General features: G+C 44.4%; 4 protein-coding genes across 4 annotated transcripts; all 4 read right to left on the reverse strand.

Moving 5' to 3' along the window:
* Window positions 1–336: 336 nt before the first annotated feature.
* On the reverse strand, window positions 337–3,180 carry LOC306705852 (uncharacterized protein). The gene is made up of 2 exons (XM_079172715.1): window positions 2,814–3,180; window positions 337–2,471 (listed from the first exon to the last, which is right to left on the reverse strand). Exons 1-2 carry the CDS (start codon window positions 2,970–2,972, stop codon window positions 1,083–1,085), a joined length of 1,548 nt encoding a protein of 515 aa, XP_079028841.1. The 5' UTR covers window positions 2,973–3,180; the 3' UTR covers window positions 337–1,082.
* Window positions 3,181–4,422: 1,242 nt separating this feature from the next.
* LOC306706097 (uncharacterized protein) lies at window positions 4,423–6,948 on the reverse strand (the record flags this gene model as incomplete). Its single annotated transcript, XM_079173006.1, has 4 exons — window positions 4,423–4,693; window positions 4,788–4,869; window positions 4,949–5,036; window positions 6,652–6,948. 4 exons carry the CDS (start codon window positions 6,946–6,948, stop codon window positions 4,423–4,425), a joined length of 738 nt encoding a protein of 245 aa, XP_079029132.1.
* Window positions 6,949–7,382: 434 nt separating this feature from the next.
* Window positions 7,383–11,543, reverse strand: LOC306706660 (uncharacterized protein). Its single transcript, XM_079173810.1, has 5 exons — window positions 11,147–11,543; window positions 10,677–10,776; window positions 10,480–10,582; window positions 10,128–10,386; window positions 7,383–9,811 (listed from the first exon to the last, which is right to left on the reverse strand). Exons 1-5 carry the CDS (start codon window positions 11,417–11,419, stop codon window positions 8,573–8,575), a joined length of 1,974 nt encoding a protein of 657 aa, XP_079029936.1. The 5' UTR covers window positions 11,420–11,543; the 3' UTR covers window positions 7,383–8,572.
* Window positions 11,544–11,774: 231 nt separating this feature from the next.
* On the reverse strand, window positions 11,775–16,094 carry LOC306706661 (uncharacterized protein). The gene is made up of 5 exons (XM_079173811.1): window positions 15,693–16,094; window positions 14,809–14,896; window positions 14,616–14,718; window positions 14,270–14,528; window positions 11,775–14,006 (listed from the first exon to the last, which is right to left on the reverse strand). The coding sequence occupies exons 1-5, from the start codon at window positions 15,987–15,989 to the stop codon at window positions 12,609–12,611; spliced, it is 2,145 nt and encodes a 714-aa protein (XP_079029937.1). The 5' UTR covers window positions 15,990–16,094; the 3' UTR covers window positions 11,775–12,608.
* Between the last annotated feature and the right edge of the window lie 4,596 nt (window positions 16,095–20,690).

Below are 20,690 nucleotides of genomic sequence, written 5' to 3' on the forward strand. Positions count from 1 at the left end.
CACTGGCTCACCACAGAGAGGGAGAGGATAAACATGCAGGCAGGGGGGATTCATTCAGGGCTTTTGATCAAAGTGGGAGTTCAGAAACCAGATACACCCGTACATTTAAATTCAAGAAATGCAAGGTAGGGGGAAAAGTCAACTGTTCAATTGTTGTTTCTCTTTTGGCAAAATACTAAACCCGCAGCAGCTCCCCTGTAGATTTCTTTTCAGTAGAAATGTGAATAACCTACTCCTTCTTTACCACACCCGTTAAGCTAACGGACGAGGTAAAATGACACACTCAAAAAGGCAGTAAGACACATTTATTTTTTCATTAAAAGGCTCATACTGGGTGTTTGGCATGTTTACACCGTTTGCTACACATTTCAGAAATGTAACATTTAATTTGCTTTTGGTCGAACAGTTGCAAGCGGGGACAATTTGCAAAGCACGCCTCAGTGGTGCATTCAAACGCTGAGGTCCTTGAACGTGCCAAGAGGACGAGTTTGAAAACAGTCCATCTTAATAAAGGTGCTATCGAACCATAACTACCTTCTCTCCACTGTGCTGAATCAGCTACTGTATCTCAAATTAGTTTCAAGCCTCAGCAAGCCGATTGTTGTAGCGTTTTTTCATATATCAATATCAATTTGTAGCTATTGGGATGAACAATACAAAATCCATTTGTATGGTAATTGTTCTCTATCAATTCTGAGGTCAAACTGATAAGTATTGAAACTTAAGAGGAGAATCAACATTTCAACACTCTATAACTTACAATCCGGTGGAAAAACCAAAGTGTTCTACGTTTCTATATATATACATGAAGGCTTTGTGTAAAACAACATAATCATTGAATGAGTCTGATCTAATTAGAAGAAAATCCATTCACTGCATCTGAATATTTCCCTTCAGACTGACAATTCTCTGAAGTTACATAATTATTCTGCTTTATAGTAAATAAAAAAAAGATAGAAAATGGCTGGGCCACAGTGCCCTGACAGTGCCAAATTGTTTTAATATATATATACACACACACACTCAAGATCAATATCAATCCAGTTCTTTCTTTACACAATTGCTCACACCAAATGAGTTGCTCAGACCACGAGAGTCTTCGCTGGCCTTGCCCTACGTTTCACCGAGCTCTTGGCGCTGCTGTACCTCTTTTTCTTTGCTTCTTCTTCTTCTGGGTCAAAATCAGTGTCACTGTCATTTTTCGGTCTTCCTCTTGATCTCGCTGTGCTCTTCCTCACCGTCTCCTTCTCCTCCTCTTCTTCCTCCTCCTCCTCTTCTTCTTCTTCTTCTTCTTCTGCTGATTCAAAGGACTTGTCGCTCTCTGATTGCTCGTCCTCGCTTTCCTCATCGCTGGAACCGGTTTTCCGCGCCTTTGATTTTGCAGTCTTAGTGTTTGAACCCTTGACCTTTTTGGGCCCAGCCGGAGCCAAGCTGCCTGCTGCGTTTCTCTTAGGCCTTCCTCTCGGCCTACCCGTGTTCCTCTTTCTACTTTTCCGCACATCTGTTCTCTCCTTCTGCGCCTCCTCTTCCGCGTCTCGACCTTCTTCTGCACAGTCAAGCTCACAGCCTGTGCCTTTCTTACTCCCGCTGTCCTCCGCGTCGCTCGCCCTTTCATCCGTCGCGCCCTTCCTCCGCTTACGTCCGGAGCCCGGCGAGTGGCAACGCTGGACGTGACTCTTCAGGCTCACGTTGTGATTGTAGCTTTTGTCACAACGCGGACACTTATACGGTCTCTCCCCCGTGTGCAGGCGCATGTGGGATTTCAGGTGGCTGGTCTGGTTGAAGCCGCGTTGGCACACTGAACACTGGTACGGTTTCAAACCCGTGTGCACGACAGAGTGCCTCCGAAGATGATGCACGTCTTTAAATTCAATCCCACAAACCCCGCATTTGTACTCCTTCGGGGTTCTGTGATTTGCCAGGTGGATCCTGCGTTTTTTACTGGTGGTGAACGTCTCCGGACAGTCGGGACATTTATACGGATCTCTGTTATCCTGATGGGTCTGCTCGTGTTTGAGTTTGTCCACCCTGGTTTTGAAGGTGACATAGCAGAACTTACAAGGGTGGTCGTAGGTTTCATCGTGGATCCTGCTGTGGTTCTTCAGAGACGTCTCCGTGACGCATCTTTTGCCGCATATGTTGCAGGAGAAGGGCTTCATTTTGTGCTCGCACGTGTGCCGCTTCAGAGCGGCGAAAAAACCTCCGCACTCGGTGCACAGCTCGTTAATTTTGAGGCCGCCCGGGGAATCAAAACCGTCCTCCTCTTCGCCCTCGTCTTCCGTTTCCTCGTCGGACTCCTTCGTGAGCTCTTCGGCCAGCAAAGACTCCTCCGTTGGATTCCATTCCCCATCCGAGCTCACCCCGCCGTCATCGCCTTCCTCTCCTTCATCCGACGGGTCGCTTTCTTCATCACTGAAAGTAACAATCTCAGAGAACGCCGAGCTGCTGGGGTTGTCACCTGCCGACATTTCCTGTGAACATTAATAATAATAATAATTAATAACAACTGAGCATGGGTAAAAGTCTACACAGCACACATTATTGTAGCCAGATTAACAATAAGAAGGCAGGCAGCAGAAACATTATGATTTATTATTACTTATGACCCCATCTGCAAAACGTCCAGGCAGTGTTCCAAATATTAGAGAACGCTACATCATAATAAAGCTCAGCCTTTCTTTATTGATCCGAGGATGCAAACCAAATGCAAAATAATGTCCTTGTCCTTTGAGGATCGAGGTGGTTCTGATGTCATTATGCTACAATCAGAATGTCTGAATACGTTGTAGCACGTCTGACTATTACAGTCCTACCTGTTGGCTCTCTGGAGTTACTTCCTCTACTTCTGTCAGGTGTTGATCCTCGTCTGTTGGGACGCTGGCACCGACTTGGCTTTTCCACTGGTTCCTGTAGTCACACTGAAGACACTGCTGGTTCAAGACGATGAGCAACCCACAGGTGACCTTCTCCATCTGCAGGTCACACCCACAGGACGGGCACTTGCGGCGGAACAACTGGAAGAGGCAGCTTTCATTCACAACATGCTTTCCTTTGATCTGTAGAAGTGCAGCTCTGGAAAATCAGTTCAAACGAAGATTTCAAAAGCCAACCTGATGTCAACTGTCCAGAAAATAAGCAAAACCCGTTGTGTAGGAGTGTAACTCACTTCTCCTTGTTCAAATCAATGTTAATGGCGTTTTGTTGCACCTGGTCAGATCCAGACATGACAGCATCTGAAGCATCAGGTGAATTTGGCACGGAGACACCACTTGACGCGGGACTTGCTTGTGAACCTACACATGTGAAGGTGTAGAGAGATTTTTCCCTCTTAATATGTATATATATATATTTATGTGTGTGTGCAATATGTAGAGGTTCTTACCTGCTACAGTATGTATGTCTGGTTTTTCAGAGGAAGTTGGACTATTGAGGTCATCACACTGATCAGAATCAGTGGTGTCCAGAGGCTCCTACACGAACGACAAAAGTAGAAGCTTGTCCCTCTTGTACTTAAACAAAGGCTACTTGCGACACGCTAAAAATATGTTTCAAAGCATTTTACAGAAAGAATACATTTTCAATGCAGTCAAAAAAAAAAAATGGTTGTCTCTCCCACTTACCTCACACTAAGGACACACCTGTATTAACAGCGCGGTCTATCGGCAATCAAAGGAAAGTGACGCGGCCTCATCATTAAAGAAAGTCGACTTAATGAAATAAAAAGACTGGCTCATTTAATCCAATTAATCACTACATTCAAACTGAGTCTCTTTTGTTAGGGTGATGTAATAAAATATTACAACCGACATTTGAAGCTACAGCCTAATTAAAATACAACGCAGCCTGTTTCTTCTTCTGGAGCGAGCGGGGAGCGATTTGAGTGGAGCGAGGTGAAATCTGAGTTTAGAGCAAAGCGGTATCGAGCGGAGGTCAAATCCTCACCACTCCGCTCCGCTCACATGCACTCAAAAGTGTGTCCTCAATAACTGCATGGTGGACGGTTACATGAGCCTGTAGACGTGTGCGGTGGGATAACACAGCCTCTCAATACGTTCTCATCATACCGCGTGTGACCACAACAGCACTGTAAACGATGAGTAAATGTGCCTTTAAGCACCTGTCAGGACAAGCAGCATTTAAAAAAAGGGACAGTTCACCCCAAAATCAAAAATACTGATTTGACCTCTTACCTGTAGTGCTATTCATCAACGTAGATCAGTGGTTCTAAAACCTATTTTTTTATAATGTTCACAAGTTCAACCAAAGTCTACGTAACACTATATCATGATATAAGTCTCTCTCTTTGATCCGAGGATGCAAACCAAATGCAAAATAATGTCCTTGTCCTTTGAGGATTGAGGTGGTTCTGATGTCATTATGCTACAATCAGAATGTCTGAATACGTTGTAGCACGTCTGACTATTACAGTCCTACCTGTTGGCTCTCTGGAGTTACTTCCTCTACTTCTGTCAGCTGTTGATCCTCGTCTGTTGGGACACTGGCACCGACTTGGCTTTTCCACTGGTTCCTGTAGTCACACTGGAGACACTGCTGGTTCAAGACGATGAGCAACCCACAGGTGACCTTCTCCATCTGCAGGTCACACCCACAGGACGGGCATGTGCGGCGGAACAACTGGAAGAGGCAGCTTTCATTCACAACATGCTTTCCTTTGATCTGTAGAAGTGCAGCTCTGGAAAATCAGTTCAAACGAAGATTTCAAAAGCCAACCTGATGTCAACTGTCCAGAAAATAAGCAAAACCCGTTGTGTAGGAGTGTAACTCACTTCTCCTTGTTCAAATCAATGTTAATGGCGTTTTGTTGCACCTGGTCAGATCCAGACATGACAGCATCTGAAGCATTTAAACCTATAAATGTAAATATAAAGAAAGTTTACCCTCTTCAGATTTATATACATATATATACGCAATATGTTGAGGTTCTTACCTCTTAAAGTATGTCTTGAATTTTGAGAGGAAGTTGGACTATTGAGGTCATCGCACTGACAAGCAGCTTCTGAGGTTTCCACAGGCTCCTACACAAACGACAAACGTAGAAGCTTGTAGTTAAACAAAAGCTATAAAACAAGGAATCTCTGTCCGTCTGTGTGTCCTTCACATACGTGGGGAATCGTTCATCCGATCTACCTCAGACTGAGTCGAGCATGGCGTCTGCAGCGAGCCTTTTTGACTGCCGTTCACTTTTGCTGCTGGATGATGTCACGGGTTACTAACTGTGAGCAGCCACACCTTGAGTGATTTGATGCCCCATGCAATCACCGACTAGCTTGACTTGTCCCCCTTTCTCTCTAACTACCTTTGCCTAACTGTTACCCGTGAACCAGAATGCATTTTGACGGTGTGACTGACCGCAAGGAGCTGCTACTTGGGTATGTTACACAACTATGCCACGGCAGGTAAATCGCTGAGGAAGCAGCCGTACCACTCGGCAAGCATTTGGCCTCTTCCAAACGGGCATGTTCTGAACGGGCACTGCAGTAGCCCACTAAAAACTGTGTTTCTGAGCACCTCAGAGTACCGTACATATGTTTTGACTTAAAATAAATGACAGCTCTCTGTGCGCACTGACTATAGATAAATGTGCATATTTAACGACTGCATGGTGAATGGAAGTAGGAAGAATCCAAAGACAGAGAACAGTCTTGATGAAGTGGAGTAAACGGAGACGATTTCAACAACAGCAAAACTATATTTAAACATCTTTCTACTCGTGCAGTATAACCCAAGTCTCTTTTATCCAGCAGTGTGCTCACTTCTACCCAAACCCAAAGCATTCTCACTCAAACGTCACTATTTTAAACACGTCTGCATAAACAGGTTTGTGTTTGCACAGGCGCCCTCCTTGTCTGGTCTCGCTCTGACGAGTGGCGCAGTTTTCTTCAAAAGTGTTCTTCACAAATTCAAAGTGAGGGTGAGTGATTGAGATACAAATTGTTATTTTGGGGGTGAGGTTAAGAATTCCTTTAAGCTCCTGTCAAAACAAGCAGCATTTAAATCAAGCTGCACAATACACACAAGACGTGGAGTAACACTTGTGAATATTAAAATGTATGGCTGTGATTTACTTAATATAGGCTACATGTTGTGTGACAGAAGGTGGACAGTAAATATGTATTTAATGAAGGATGCTGATTCGTACAGTTTACAGTCATACATATGTTAATGAACAAAGGGCAAAGTTACTATAGTTATAACTCCTTAGGAGTCTCAAATATGAGTCTCAGACAAAATTCTGTTAATTGTATTGAATAAAGAAGTATAAAATCACCTGTAGTGCAAACACATGTTTATCTCCACTATTATACTGAAAAGCAAACCAAACTCCTTTGTACAGGCTGATTAGGTTGACATGCTGTATTAGAGTGTCATTCCTTTAATTAAGACACACTTTATCATTTAAAAAAGTAATGTTTGTGCACATGTAATAGTGGCTCTGGCACTGACCTGTTGCCACTATGATTGATCCCTTATTATATACGTATTGACTTAAATTTAGAGCCACTGAAAGCAGCTTTTCTAAATGAAAACATGTTGCTATTGGGTCAAAAGGGAGAATAAACCAGTCAGCTGGATTTGTTGGACATGGACGGGGACAAGTAACAGATGCCACATCTGTCCACGCAGACTCACCACGTACTGTGGGCTCTCCAGATGTTCGCCGGGCTCTGACTTGACACACACTGACGGGACAGCGTCGGGCTTCAGCTGTACCCCCAGCATGCCGGTCACCGGGGTCACGTGTTCAAAACAGTCATCGGTAAAGTGTTCATTGCAAACGGTGATGTCGGTCCAGGACGATTCTTTAAGCCGTTGCCCGTTGACTTCGAAAATGAACTGAACCCACTCCAGCCTCCTCTCCGGGTCCTGCGGCAACTTGAAGCGCTGCGCGCCGCGACGCCCCGAGTCACATCCGAGGACGGAGCACATCCTGCGGACACGTCCTGTCCCCCCGCAGCTCCTAGCGTGGTGCGGACAGCTTTGTTTACTGCAAGAGGACTGGAAGGTTCTGGGTCGACGTTGACGAGAGTGACAGCTAACGGCTAGCCATTTAGCTAGGGGCTGCGGTGGTAACGGAATGGGCGGGGCTAGGCGGCCGGGGTGGCGTGGTTTGATGTACGGCGTGTCCCGGTTTGATGGGATGATGTTTGTGGGTGTTTACTTCAGTTTAAACAGCAGACAGCTGTAGTTAGGGGAAAGTTAAGAGGAACTTTATTTAGATCGCTGGGAGACCGACCCGTGTTTTGCACCCCTGTTGAGAAAGCGTGTTAAACATTTTAGGGGAAGCCGTGACGCTTTCAAATCTGTGAAACCTTTATTTGTACAAATGGAGAGTTCACTGCTTTTACCACATCTAGACCACATTGGCTCTTTCAAAAGACACCATACTTATTAAACTGTGCAACACTGGACAAGATAATCCCAAATAAAACAGAGATTCTTTAAAACACCGCTCCGTCTGTGAGATGCGTCTCTGTGGGATAAAATAATCCAGATTTGATCAGTATAATGTTAGTGGTTTTTAATCTTTGCACTTTCATAAAGAGAGGTGTCATATATTTGCAGGTCGGTTTAGGACAGCATTGAAGCTTTATCTGAAGTGTTTTACACGTTTTCACATCAAATAGGTGCAACACAGATAATCGGTCGTTCAGCAACATAAACTAAAACTAACTTTCCCTCAACTTTCCTATAATGTATCGGAAGTTCACCCTCATGTAAGCAACTTGTAAGCACAACAATCAAAGTCGGTCCCTCCATCCCTATTTATCTTAAACTAATCAGCACACATTTGTCCATCAGAGAACAGGACAACTCCTCCTCATCCTCATCTTCATCCTCAGTGCGCGTCTCTCTCGATTTGGAACGAGTTTTGTCCGCTTGGCGCTGTGTCTGCGCTATATCTGCGCTGTGTCTGCGCTGTGTCCGCCATTTCCGTAGCGTCCTCTCCAGTGTGAGCTACTGACATGCAGGCCCGGGACCACACCAGCAGATGGCGCTGTTGAATTAAAGGGTCCGTTCACCCAAATTACAAAAAACGTTTCCACATTTGACCCTAGTAGTGGTATTTAACCATGCAGATGATTTTAGTTTTCTTTACATTGGCTTCGTATTCAGTACGTAACAGTATTATGGAATTATGAAACATTTACAACAGGAACCTACAACTTTATCCCACTTTAATCTAGTGTTACTCATTTTCAACAGGAACAGGACTCAGAAGTATCTTGAAATCAAAGTGACACTACCTCTTAAAAAGAGAAAAGCAATTCTTAAAAGAGCCGATCCCCAGATTTCATGTTTCTCATAATACTTACATTGTTAAAATATATCATAGTAAACATACCACTTCTCTCGGACAATATAAATGGCATTTATCCTAATTACATTACATTACAGTCATTTAGCAGACGCTTTTATCCAAAGCGACTTACAATAAGTGCCCAACTCAACAATATTTTTTTAATGTTCAGTGTCTCTACTTGATTCTCTCCTGGTCGTCCCTGAGCTGTTACCACGGTTCTGGCTGCTCTCTCCATTTCTTTTTTCTGGGTCAAAAATCCGGGTCACCATCAGAATGTTTTGCCCTTTCTTCTTGATCTGCTTGTGCTGGATGTGACTTCCTCACCATTCTCCTCCATTCCTGCTCTGCCGGGTCAGAGGGCATGCCCCTTCGGGTCGGCTCGCCCTCCGTCGCTCCGTCACTGCAGCGTGTTCTCTTTGACTTCTGCTCTCGAGCTCCGGCGGTCTTACTGTTTGAACGCTGGCCTCGCTTTTCCCCCAAGTTGCCTTCTGAACTTCCCTTCGGCCTTCCTATGGGTCTACCTGTGCTCCTCCTCTTACGTTTTGGCATGGCTTTTCTCTCTTCCTGCACCTGCTCTTCTTCAACGCCAAGCCCACCGCCTGTGCCTCTGTTGTTCTCCTGCGCGTCACCCACAGTTTTGCTTCTTCTACCCTTGTTCCGCTCTCCTCCAGAGCCCGGCGAGTGGCAACGCTGGACGTGACACTTCAGGCTCACGTTGTGAGTGAAGCTTTTGTCACAATGCGGACACTTATACGGTCTCTCCCCCGTGTGCAGGCGCATGTGGGATTTCAGGTGGCTGGTCTGGTTGAAGCCGCGTTGGCACACTGAACACTTGAACGGCCTGTCTCCCGTGTGCACGGCCAAGTGTCTCTGGAGATAACCTCGTTGAGCAAAGTCAATCCCGCAGATGTGACATTTTAACAGCTGGGGGCCTCTGATATCCTCCAGGTGGATTCTGCGCTCCTTATTTGTGGCGAAAGTCTCTGGACAGTCGGGACATTCATAGGGTTTTCCTTGAATCATGTGGATCTGCTCGTGGGTGACTTTGTCCACCTTTGTTTTGAACGTAGCGCGACAGAATTTGCACTGGTACTCGTAGTTGTCGTCGTGGATTCTGCTGTGTAAATTAAGAGCCCTCTCGCTGACACATCTCCGACCGCAATTGTTGCAAGAAAAAGGTTTAATCTTGTGCTCGCATGTGTGAGGCCTCTGTTTATTGAAGAGCACCCCACACTCTGTGCAGAGCTGGCTGTGTTTGACAGGAAGTAGGGGATCATCATCATCTTCCTCCTCCTCTTTATTTTCAGTTTCCTCCTCAGATTCGTCATGAATCTCGCTCACCAGTGAGAGCTCCTCCTCTGGGTGCCAATCGTCGTCTGAATCCGTGTCGCCTTCGTCAGCCGATTCCTCCGTTTGGTCCTCCCTAATAACGGGGGCCATCTCAGACATGTCGGCCATACCGCTGCAGTTGTCGTCTGTTGACAACATCTGGGAAAGGTTTAATGACAAAAATGGGAATGAGTGAAATGCCACATTTTTCAAAGTCCGTACACGATGATTAATACTGCCAAACAAAGGCAGGGGTGACTCATCAATTAATTTGGTCCAATTAGTGGAAAATGCCAATCACCACTGCCCAGAGTCCAAGGTGAAGTCTTAAAATGTCTTGTTTTGTCCAAAACCCAAAGATATTCAGTTTGCAATGATATATGATAAGGAGAAGCAGCAGTGTAAAAACTTCCTTGGATGCACAAACAGACGCAGTGTGTTTGGATTGTAGCACGTCTGACTATTACAGTCCTACCTGTTGGCTCTCTGGAGTTACTTCCTCTACTTCTGTCAGGTGTTGATCCTCATCTGTGGGGACACTGGCATCGACTTGGCTTTTCCACTGGTTCCTGTAGTCACACTGGAGACACTGCTGGTTCAAGATCATGAGCAACCCACAGGTGACCTTCTCCATCTGCACCTTAGAGCCACAGGACGGGCACTCGCGGCTGAACAACTGGAGGAGACGCTTTTCATTCACGACGTACTTCCCTTTCATCTGCAGGAGTGCCGCTCTGAAACACGAGTTTCATTCAAATAGTGAGATGCAGCTTTTGAAAAGCTAAACCCTGGTGTAATCAAAGTACGATCGTTAAAGATTAGCTTACTTTTTCCTGATCATATCGAGGTTCACAATGTTTCGTAGCATCTGACCATAATCTGACATGAAAGCATCTGGAACATCACTTGGCGCTGGGCTTTCTCTGGCAGCTGCAAATTCAATTTAACATTTATTATATTAAATACTACATTGGAATGAATACCCACTCTTTTTATTAACACATAAACATGTCAAGTTTCTCACTTGTTGAAGGCGGGCCTGATTCTTCAGAACAGGAGGACGGACTGTCACATCTCTTCACTTCATCGTACTGAGCAGAAACCTCTGTGGTTTCCTCAGGCTCCTACACAAGGTCAGGGGAGTAAACGCTTGTGTTGTCGTAACAACATTTACCAACTGCATTTGATATTCTGTACAACTATATTTGTTCTGTGGCTCTGGCCTACTTTCTAATGGTTCATTTTAATTATGTATTCGTTTAATAAGCAACTAAAACCACTTTGTGAATAAAAATTGTGCAACACATAGTGAAAGTTGACTGCGCCATCTCAGCCAGATGTGTTCATCAAAACAATCCAGAAAGAATATAATGGAGTCAAAGTTAGTCAGTGGCTTTTGATTGATGTGCTGTGCGAGTAAGAAAGTGTAACTTGTGTATTTCTGTGTACTAATTTATGATGTCGAAGCAGAATCATCACACATTCCAGCCTCACCTGGCGCGGCTCAGGCTCGTCTGGCTCTGACTTGACGCACAGTGACGGGACAGCGCTGGGCTTCAGCTGGACCGCGCCAGTCCGGCTTATAAAACTCTCAACTTTGAAATGTTGTCTGCAAACGGTGATATCAGTCCAGGACGATTCTTTGAGTCGTTGCCCGTTGACTTCAAGGAGGAACTGAACCCACTCAAGTCTCCTCTCCGGGTCCTCCGGTAACTTGAATCGTTGCGCACCGTGGCGCTCCGAGTCACAACCGAGCACGGAGCACATCCTCAAGCTTTAAACGTGGCCGACCGGTTCACGGGGACTGGAAGACAGAGCTCGGCGTGGACTCCTATCAACGTGCCAAACGGTCAGGAGCTAACAGCTAGCCAGCCGTTGGCGGGCGGTAGAGTGGGCGAGGTCCGCGTGGTTCGGTATCGGGCGTATCCCGGCACGCCGTGCCAAGGTAGCTGATACAGGAAGTGTTCTCCTTGGCCGCGAGAGCACGCATGCGTTCAGTAGAACGCGCACCCACATTACTACGCCCCGATTTCACTTAAATAAATGTAAAACAGTGGATTGTTTAATGTATTGTTTTAGTAATGTTTTATTAACGACATTTCGCAAAGTAACACATGGCTCATCTGTCAAAATAAATATAATATGTATAACGTTATAATAATATAGACATATCAAGCATATCATTCACTGCAGTGACGTGAGAATGTCATAGAAAAGGGTACTTTTGAAGAACCTCCTTCAATCCTGTTCAAATCTGCACCCAACCCTTCTGAGGGTCCATGATTTCACACAGACCATCATACCTGTAACTCTTCTCAGCAGCACATGAGACTGACTTTCAAGCAGTTCAAAGATCACTCATCATCACATATGGCAGTGGTAGTATTAGAAACTTACAACAGAAAAGAATGCAGGCACTTAACATCAGCCCTGTTTAATATACTTTTATCCACTTTGACCATTTGTTCCGGTAACAGGGTTCAATAGTATTTTCAAATCAAAGCGAGAGCTTCTCTTGAAAAAGGTACAGTTGTGTAGAACTTAGGGGGATCTATTTCCATGAACAGAATACAACATTAATAAGTATGTTTTCTTAAGTGCAAAATCAGCTGAAAATAAGAATCGTTGTGTTTTTAATCTTAGAATGATCTGTTTGTATCTACATACAGAGCGTGTCCTCTTCTGGGTTCCGGCCGCCATGATTCTACGGTAGCCCAGATGGACAAACCAGACACTCTGGCTTTAGAAAGCGCCATTAGCGCTTTCACTATTTTTTTGTGTGTCTGCCAATCTGCCTCCTTCAACAGCAGAAGGCGATGAAATGTCACTTACACTCTAGCCTATAGGTGTATAAGTGCTTTGCCTGTCTTATGAAATCAGTCTACTATCCACTTTATGTGGCTCCTTTCTTTTCACAGTCGTTGAAACCAGATTCATTCCTTCAGCTCAGTTCATTCTAAGAGTCGCCTTTAGGATTCTTCCGTGGTCTTCCCCGACGCTTCCCCGAGCTTTTACCCCTGCTGTACCTCTTTTTCTTTCTTTCTTGCGGGTCAAAATCACAGTCAATCTCAGAATCGTTTGGTCTTCTCCTTGATCTCGCTGTGTTCTTGATCGCCTCCTTGCTGCTCTCCTCTTCCTCCTCCGCCGAATCACACGTGCCGCTGTCGCTGGGCTTGGCCTCGCTTTCGTCATCCCTGCTTTGTGTTCTCTTTGACTTCCGCCCTCGCGGTTTTCCAGACTTGGCGTTTGAAGACTGGCCTTCCTCTGAGTTGCCTGGTTCATGGCGCTTGGGCCTTCCGATGGGCCTACCTGTGCTTTTCTTTTTGGGTCTATATATCATCTCCCTCTGCGCCTCCTCCTCCTCCTCCTCCTCCTCTGTGTCCTGCTCGTCCTCCACATTGTCCAGCCCTGAATCTGCACCTCTCTTGTTCCCATTATCCTGAGCATCACGAGTGTCACTTGCCCTTTTGTTTCTCTTCTCTTTCATCTGTTCACGTCCAGAGCCCGGCGAGTGGCAACGCTGGACGTGACTCTTCAGGCTCACGTTGTGATTGAAGCTTTTGGCACAATGCGGACACTTATACGGTCTCTCCCCCGTGTGCAGGCGCATGTGGGATTTCAGGTGGCCTGCCTGCTTGAAGCCGCGTTGGCACTCTGAACACTTGAACGGCCTGTCTCCCGTGTGCACGGCCAAGTGTCTCTGGAGAGAAAGGGGCCAGAGGAAGTCAATCCCGCAGATGTGACATTTTAACTGCTGGGGGCCTCTGATATCCTCCAGGTGGATTCTGCGCTCCTTATTTGTGGCGAAAGTCTCTGGACAGTCGGGACATTTATAGGGTTTTCCTTGGGTCACGTGGATCTGCTCGTGGGTGATTTTGTCCACCTTTGTTTTGAACGTAGCGCGACAGAATTTGCACTGGTACTCGTAGTTCTCGTCGTGGATCCTGCTGTGAGTAATCAGGGCTTTGTCGCTGACACATCTCTTCCCGCAAATGTTGCAAGAAAAAGGTTTAACCTTGTGCTCGCATGTGTGAGACCTCCGTTTATTGTAAAGCACCCCACACTCTGCGCAGAGCCGACTGTGTTTGACAGGAAGTGGGGGATAATCGCCATCTTCTTCTTCTTCTTCTTCTTCTTCATCCTCTTCGTCGTCGTCGTCGTCGTCGTCGTCGTCTTCTTCATCTTCATCTTCGGTTTCCTCCTCAATTTTCTTTATCAGCACTCTAGCATGAGAAGAGCCGTTCACTGGCTTCCAATCATGGCCTGAATCCAAGTCCCCCTCATCACTCGATTCATCGAGTGGCTCGCTCTGCTCATCAAGAACTGCAACAATCTCATGGACCCCTGTGGCCCCCTGTGACACAATGACAAGGAGGGGATGAGTAGGAACGTAAGCCTATACAGTAGACTGTCTTGAGTATTACAACTGAAACAAGAAGACGGTGCAAGCAGAGAAATGTATTATGATTTATGATTATAACCAAACAGTTTATAAAACCCTCAACTAAGGCATAGACAATACTGAATAGTGTTGTGTGTGTGTGTGTGGTTTTCTTATAGATACTTTCTGGATACTGTCTAAATACGTTGTCGTGAGTCTGACTATTACAGTCCTACCTGTTGGCTCTCTGGAGTTACTTCTTCTACTTTGGTCAGGTGTTGATCCTCATCTGTTGGGACACTGGCATCGACTTGGCTTTTCCACTGGTTCCTGTAGTCACACTGAAGACACTGCTGGTTCAAGACGATGAGCAACCCACAGGTGACCTTCTCCATCTTCACCTTAGAGCCACAGGACGGGCACTTGCGGCGGAACAACTGGAGGAGACGCTTTTCATTCACGACGTACTTCCCTTTCATCTGCAGGAGTGCAGCTCTGAAAGATCAATGTAGATGAAAAATATGAAAACATCAACCTGATGTGAAAAGTAGCCAAAGCAAGCAGAACGTTAAGAAAACTTACTTTTGTCCGATCAAATCAAAATCCATATGTTTTGGTTGCATCTGGCCAGATACAAAAGTATCAGTTGAACACGAGAGGACCTCAGTCGGGCTTCCTTGGACGGCTGCAAATTAAGTTTGAAGTGTGAGAAAAATCCCTTCACTGCGCTTCATTTTCAAAAACACATTTTTTTTTTATAATCAAACACTTTTACCCATCGACTCTTCCGAAAAGGCAGTAGGGCCATCACGTGTTTTAAGTTGATCACGCAGACAAGCAACTTCTGTGGTTTCCTCAGGCTCCTACACAGAGTAACAAAAGTAAAAGCTTGTAGTTGTAACAAAAACGCAACAAACAGAACATTAAGAACTACGTGTGGTCCATGTCAAAGTACCATGTGTTTTGATTTACTTTAATTCCATTCTCAGCTTTGCAAAAAACAAAACAATGTGTTTAATTCTCTTCTTTTTTTTTGTACCACTTGCCCGATCGGGAATGCGAGTTGCTAGATTTCCCAGCCCGCCATGGCACTTAACTTTGGCCCTTAACGGGCCATCATAGCCTCATCATTGAGCCCTGCACAGCACTACTGTGTGGTAGCTGAAATCAATAACGGCAACATGCAAGAACACAAGACGTGGATGATAGCACTAACAGTCAGTTTGCTTTTGAAAAAAACAAATGTGGATCTGCACCTCCTTCATATTTAGAGTGTAACAGGTTTTAACTGTGTTGCCTCCTATGACTCTTATATTGAGTCTCATGCGTACAGTATAAATGCCTAACCTGTGCATCTCTCTTATTTGCATTTTAAAAAGTAAAAAATGATGTTAATTGACAATACAATTGTAATTCTGCTTTGTTAGTGCGTCTTAACTTTATTTGATAAACAAGTAAACACCTACTTGTCTATCTGGGGACAATAGAACAATTCTTAAACTGTAACAGTACTTGGCAATACAATTCACTTAATTCACTTAGTTTAGGCTTCACCCCAGATCAGATATAATATAAACTATTTATATGTCAAACGTAGGATGCAGCATTACATTTTAAGTGAGATAGAGACCATGTTCACAGCTGTCAAAGTAGACTCACCACACATGTTGTCTCGGGCTCTTCTGACTGGAGACACAGTGATGGGACAGCACCGGGTCTCAACGTCAGCAGGACCTCACCGGTCACACCCGGATGTTTCGGTGTCCGGCTGTCAAAACAGTCATCTCTAAAGTGTTCGCTACAAATCGTGATGTCTGTCCAGGACGACTCTCTAAATCGCTGCGTGTTGACTGTGGCGAGAAACTGAACCCACTCCAGCCTCCTCTCCGGGTCCTCCGGCAACTTGAAGCGCCGCGCGCCGCGACGCCCCGAGTCACATCCGACGACGGAGCACATCCTGCAGACACGTCCTGTCCCCTGCAGCTCTTAACGTGGTGCGGTCCGGTCCGCGTTTTAAATGTCCATAAAGAGACGGACACACTGGGTTTTTCACTTCCGAACTCAACGACAGCGCTAAGCTACATTAGCTAGCCGTTGTTGCGACGGTAGTGATGGCGACTGGGTGGGCGGGGTGTTAAGGAGAGGTACGCGCGGTTTGTTGTCAGGCGTACACCGGTTAGTGTAGCTTTATAGAAGATATATGGGAGTCTAGAAGTTTTCTATCACTAACAAAACTAAATAAAACCTGCAGACCAAAGGTGACAGTTGACTTGTTACAGAAACAAATAAAGTATAAAGTCATTAACACTAACTACACTAGTCAGCATGACAGACAGCCCTTCACCGTTAAAGAAAAGAGACCAAAGTGAGGCCATTGTTGTAATATTCATTTAGCAGTATGACACGCTGCAGTGTTTTTGGAGGTGGATTCGACCAGACACGGTGGTGTTTTTGGATCTGCAAAATGGTCAGCACATGTCGTAGCTTTTGTTTTATTTCCCCGTTTCCTCGTCACTCTCACGTTACCTACTTGCGGTTGCGGACACACTGACTCCATCAACAGACTCATTATTAGTATAAAAGTTCTGCAGCAGTTAATGAACAGAAAAGATGAGGGAAAAACTGAATTTAGTCCCATGAAAGTTTCAAAGTGCAGATGCGTGCTGCAGGCCTGGGGATACTCCAGTAGGTGGTGCTGTTCTACTTCAAAAGTGTTGCCAGTTTCTGACTATGTTTCTGACTATATTTTACATCACTTCTGAATTTTCATATGGTAGGAACTGGTAGGATTTCTTTTTTTTGTGTATTTTTGTTGATAATACACTTTATATTACCTTATTTTCCAGACTATGGAATTTGGAATGCATATATATTAAAGGCTTTCCCACTATAACCTTTATTTAATCAGGGACATCCCAATAAGATCAAGCTTTCATTGACCTTACTACCTATGAAATTAAACAACATACTGAAGAAAAATAATATATTAGAATATTTATACATGATGTCCAACAGAACATAAAATACAATTTGATAAACAATAAAAATGCCGAAAGAAAATAAATAATTCAGTTAAAACAAGTTGTAACCTACAGTTAAAACACATACAAAACCCTCCTGAGTGTCCTCAGTCATACATTCACAAAAGATGACCTGTGTGTGTGCGTGCATGCGTGCGTGCGTGTGTGCGTGCGTGCGTGCGCGTGCGAGTTGCTTTGTATAGCAGTTAACAGATCTAATCCCCCCCCAAGACAAAGAATGAAGAACACATGTTTTCCAGGAGGTGGAGCATTCGGTGCTTGCCTCATGTTTAGTGTCTCAGAGGATCTGTAAGTGTGAACCACGAAGAGTCATTGAATTCTTAGAGTCTTATAACTATTTAATGTCTCTCGGGGCATTTGTCAGGACGTCAACACATAGTCCAGTTATTGACACATTGTGCATCATGTACATGTCCAGTAATACAAGTTTCTTAAACGTTCCATGCAGATGATTCTCAACAGATGAACAACTTGTTAAGAATCCCAAAATGTATAATTAGTCTACACGTATGAGCAATCACATGGCCATACTTTAAACTCTTCGGTAAAATGTTTTTTGGAACCTTTCTTTTGAAAATCAGTAGACACCCTGGCCTGGCATCACATCTTACAGCGACGTTGTGGCTGAAACATGTGCTCAGGGTCATGTCTGTGGTTTCAAACATCAGGCCCATCACACATATAACTAATATCCAAAAACATAAAGGGCCTTCCGACAAGAGAGCGGAATGATTGGGCTTTTGTGGATTGACATACTGAGGATATAGGATGCATGTTATTTCATGTGTCCATTAATCAGTGCTGCATATATCTGCCCCGAGGAGGCCAGTCGATCAATATCTCATCACACTGACTCCACATTCATTAGTGTCCTTGTGTTTGTTTGAATGTGTGCACCACATGCTTGTGTGTACCACATGCTTGCGGTATGTACACAGTAGCTATTATTTAGTCCAGAGAAATCTGAATGGAAATCTTTGTTCGTAATGAGTGTTTGGCCTTATTCAGAAATGGAGCAATATCAATTACCATACCAATGTGAGTCGAGGACAGTCTGCATTCCAGTTGCCTTACTTTGCCTTACTTTACTTACTTTGATATCATCATTCACCGACGGCATATTTGCTGAGTGTGCTGCAACTTCAAAGGCTGATGCTCGGTCGGAATGTGCTGTTAAACTGTAAACATTAGGAGGGGGCAATAAACCCGTCAGTGCACACAAACAGCCAGTGTGAGAAGATCATTTCCACGGTTTACACAGCAACAAACCCGTTCCTTTCATGATGATCACTGTCAATATGAAGCCCCCATGTGACGGAGCCCGAGGAAGGAGGGGAATACCGTTCCAAAAAGTGTAGAGAATTAAATATTCCTGGGTGTTTTGAGCACAACAGGAATTTGACCCCTGACTCCCATTTACGTTCTATCCTCCTTCATCCTATGAACTCTGGGAACGAGCGAGAGCTGCAGTCGAAACACGTTAGCTGCCATTCACATTCCCGGAGGAATGTTGGCGAGTCTTCACAATGTTGTCAGTCATTACGCCAGATAAGAGGTCTGAGTTCATAAATTAGATTGATGGCATACCACCCGGTCCTGATCTGTGTTTTCACACACAAGCTTCTCTGTCAGAAGCACCCAGCACTGTTTTCCTTCTTTGACCTGTCATGTTTTACTATGTGAATATAAAAGCACCATCACACTGGGCTGAAACATTTCAACCCAATGCAGGTTGTTGAGTTGTGTTGGGTCGAAACATCACCAACAAGGTCAAATTCCAGCGTGCAGATACTTTTCTCTTGTATTCCTGTGATGTTTAGATACTCGCCTTCGATCCCGCTAAGCTTGGATGTGGATGTGCACTCAACTTTATGCCCTCGTTTAACTTATGTCTCAACCGGTGTAACACTAAGAAATTGTGATGTAGTGCTAACAGAGACATTCAGTGTTTTACTTCCTCCCCTCCACGGGGAGGTCACAGCACCGAATCAGCACCTCTGGAACTGTCGAGATTCAGTGTCTTGCTCAAGGACGCTTCAGCAGAAAGGATGCTTGGCAAGGTTAGTGGATTGTGAAAACACACCCTGCACACATATTCAACATACAAGGACTACTGCCCAAGAGGAATACAGTAATGTAAGAAACATCAAAGCATCAATAACATTTCATCTAATTTCTTCAAAAAAAAACAGGAATAGTTGCGTAATGAATGTTATCTGAAGAAAATATAAACAGATAAACATTATTTTAGGAAAACTACAGTTAATTTATCGACAGCGCATTCTTTCAAAATGGCTGACAGTGTGTGATACTTTAAAATAGGACCCATGGCAAACTTTCTATCCATCTATTCTATTGTATCTATTGCTGCTGTTGACTGGGTTCCCCCAGAACCTCAATACATCGGTACATTTTCAAAAGCACTCGTTAAAACAGAAAACATTGACGTGACGTCATTGGGAACAAACTGATTGAACACCTGTGAGATATGAGAACAAGCAGACCAGCAGGGACCCCAGCTGGTAGGATGAGGGCTAATTACTTATCAATGATTAATCAGCTGATCAGTTGCAAGCATTAATAAAAGCAATGTGGTTGAACATTGTAAAATAAATCCAATTGTCTAGGGGGTTTATCCTTTCTATGTGGTAATATTCTACTAATACATGTTGGTAATAAATGTATCAATGCTCATGGATTTCTCATTTTCTAATAAGCCATCAAGTCTCAAATGTTACGTTTTAAATAAAGTGATTTAATATCAAGTGTGCTGACGTGAGAATGAATAAGTTGTTGAAGGATGTTGGTGCAGATGATCTGCAGCCTCTTTCTAGCCTTTTCTAGTTTGTTGTTATTATTGGCTTATAACTGATCAATTGGGAATTTGTTTGACCTAAAGACGTTAGTTACAACTTGATAACCCCTTTATTAAGGGAGCCTGTTTTAGAAAGTGATACTGTTGCATTTTGTAAAGGTATTAAACCAAAACAATCAAGATGGCCAAAAACGTGTAGTGTGACATGTTTTCATCGTAACAAACCAAATATGGAACCAAGAAGTCACACTACTCATTGCTCCACATTTATGAAGTAAAATGTGTGAAATCTTCTCTCCCACAGCCAGATTTCAGATTTCACACACGTTGCACTCAGAACGACAACTGCTAAAAAACCTTTCAGTGGACCTCCGATGATACTAAAGCGTTCATTGTCATCGTCATTGTCCTGCTGCATTGTGAAGTCTCATTGTCAGCGCTGCAGAACCGCCCCAAACTGGTACAAGTTGACATCTGTGGCGCTATGTGTGTGTGTGTGTGTGTGTGTGTGTGTGTGTGTGTGTGTGTGTGTGTGTGTGTGTGTGTGTGTGTGTGTGTGTGTGTGTGTGTGTGTGAGAGAGAGAGCGAGAGAAAGATCCATCCTGAAACGGACACCACATAACAGAGCTCTCCATTCTCTCATCTTCACATCCTGAAATAATTGATAAACACCTCTGGGTGCGAGCTCAATCGGAGGTGATTAGAAGGGTTTAGCAGCGCGGCACATGTTAGCAAAGGTTGATGGAGGCTCACAGGAATTTCAAAAGGCATTAGAGGCTAATCTGGGAGAAACCTGTCTTT

Source organism: Pholis gunnellus (genome assembly GCF_910591455.1).
Source record: "Pholis gunnellus genome assembly, chromosome: 14".
Classification (NCBI taxonomy): Eukaryota; Metazoa; Chordata; class Actinopteri; order Perciformes; family Pholidae; genus Pholis; species Pholis gunnellus.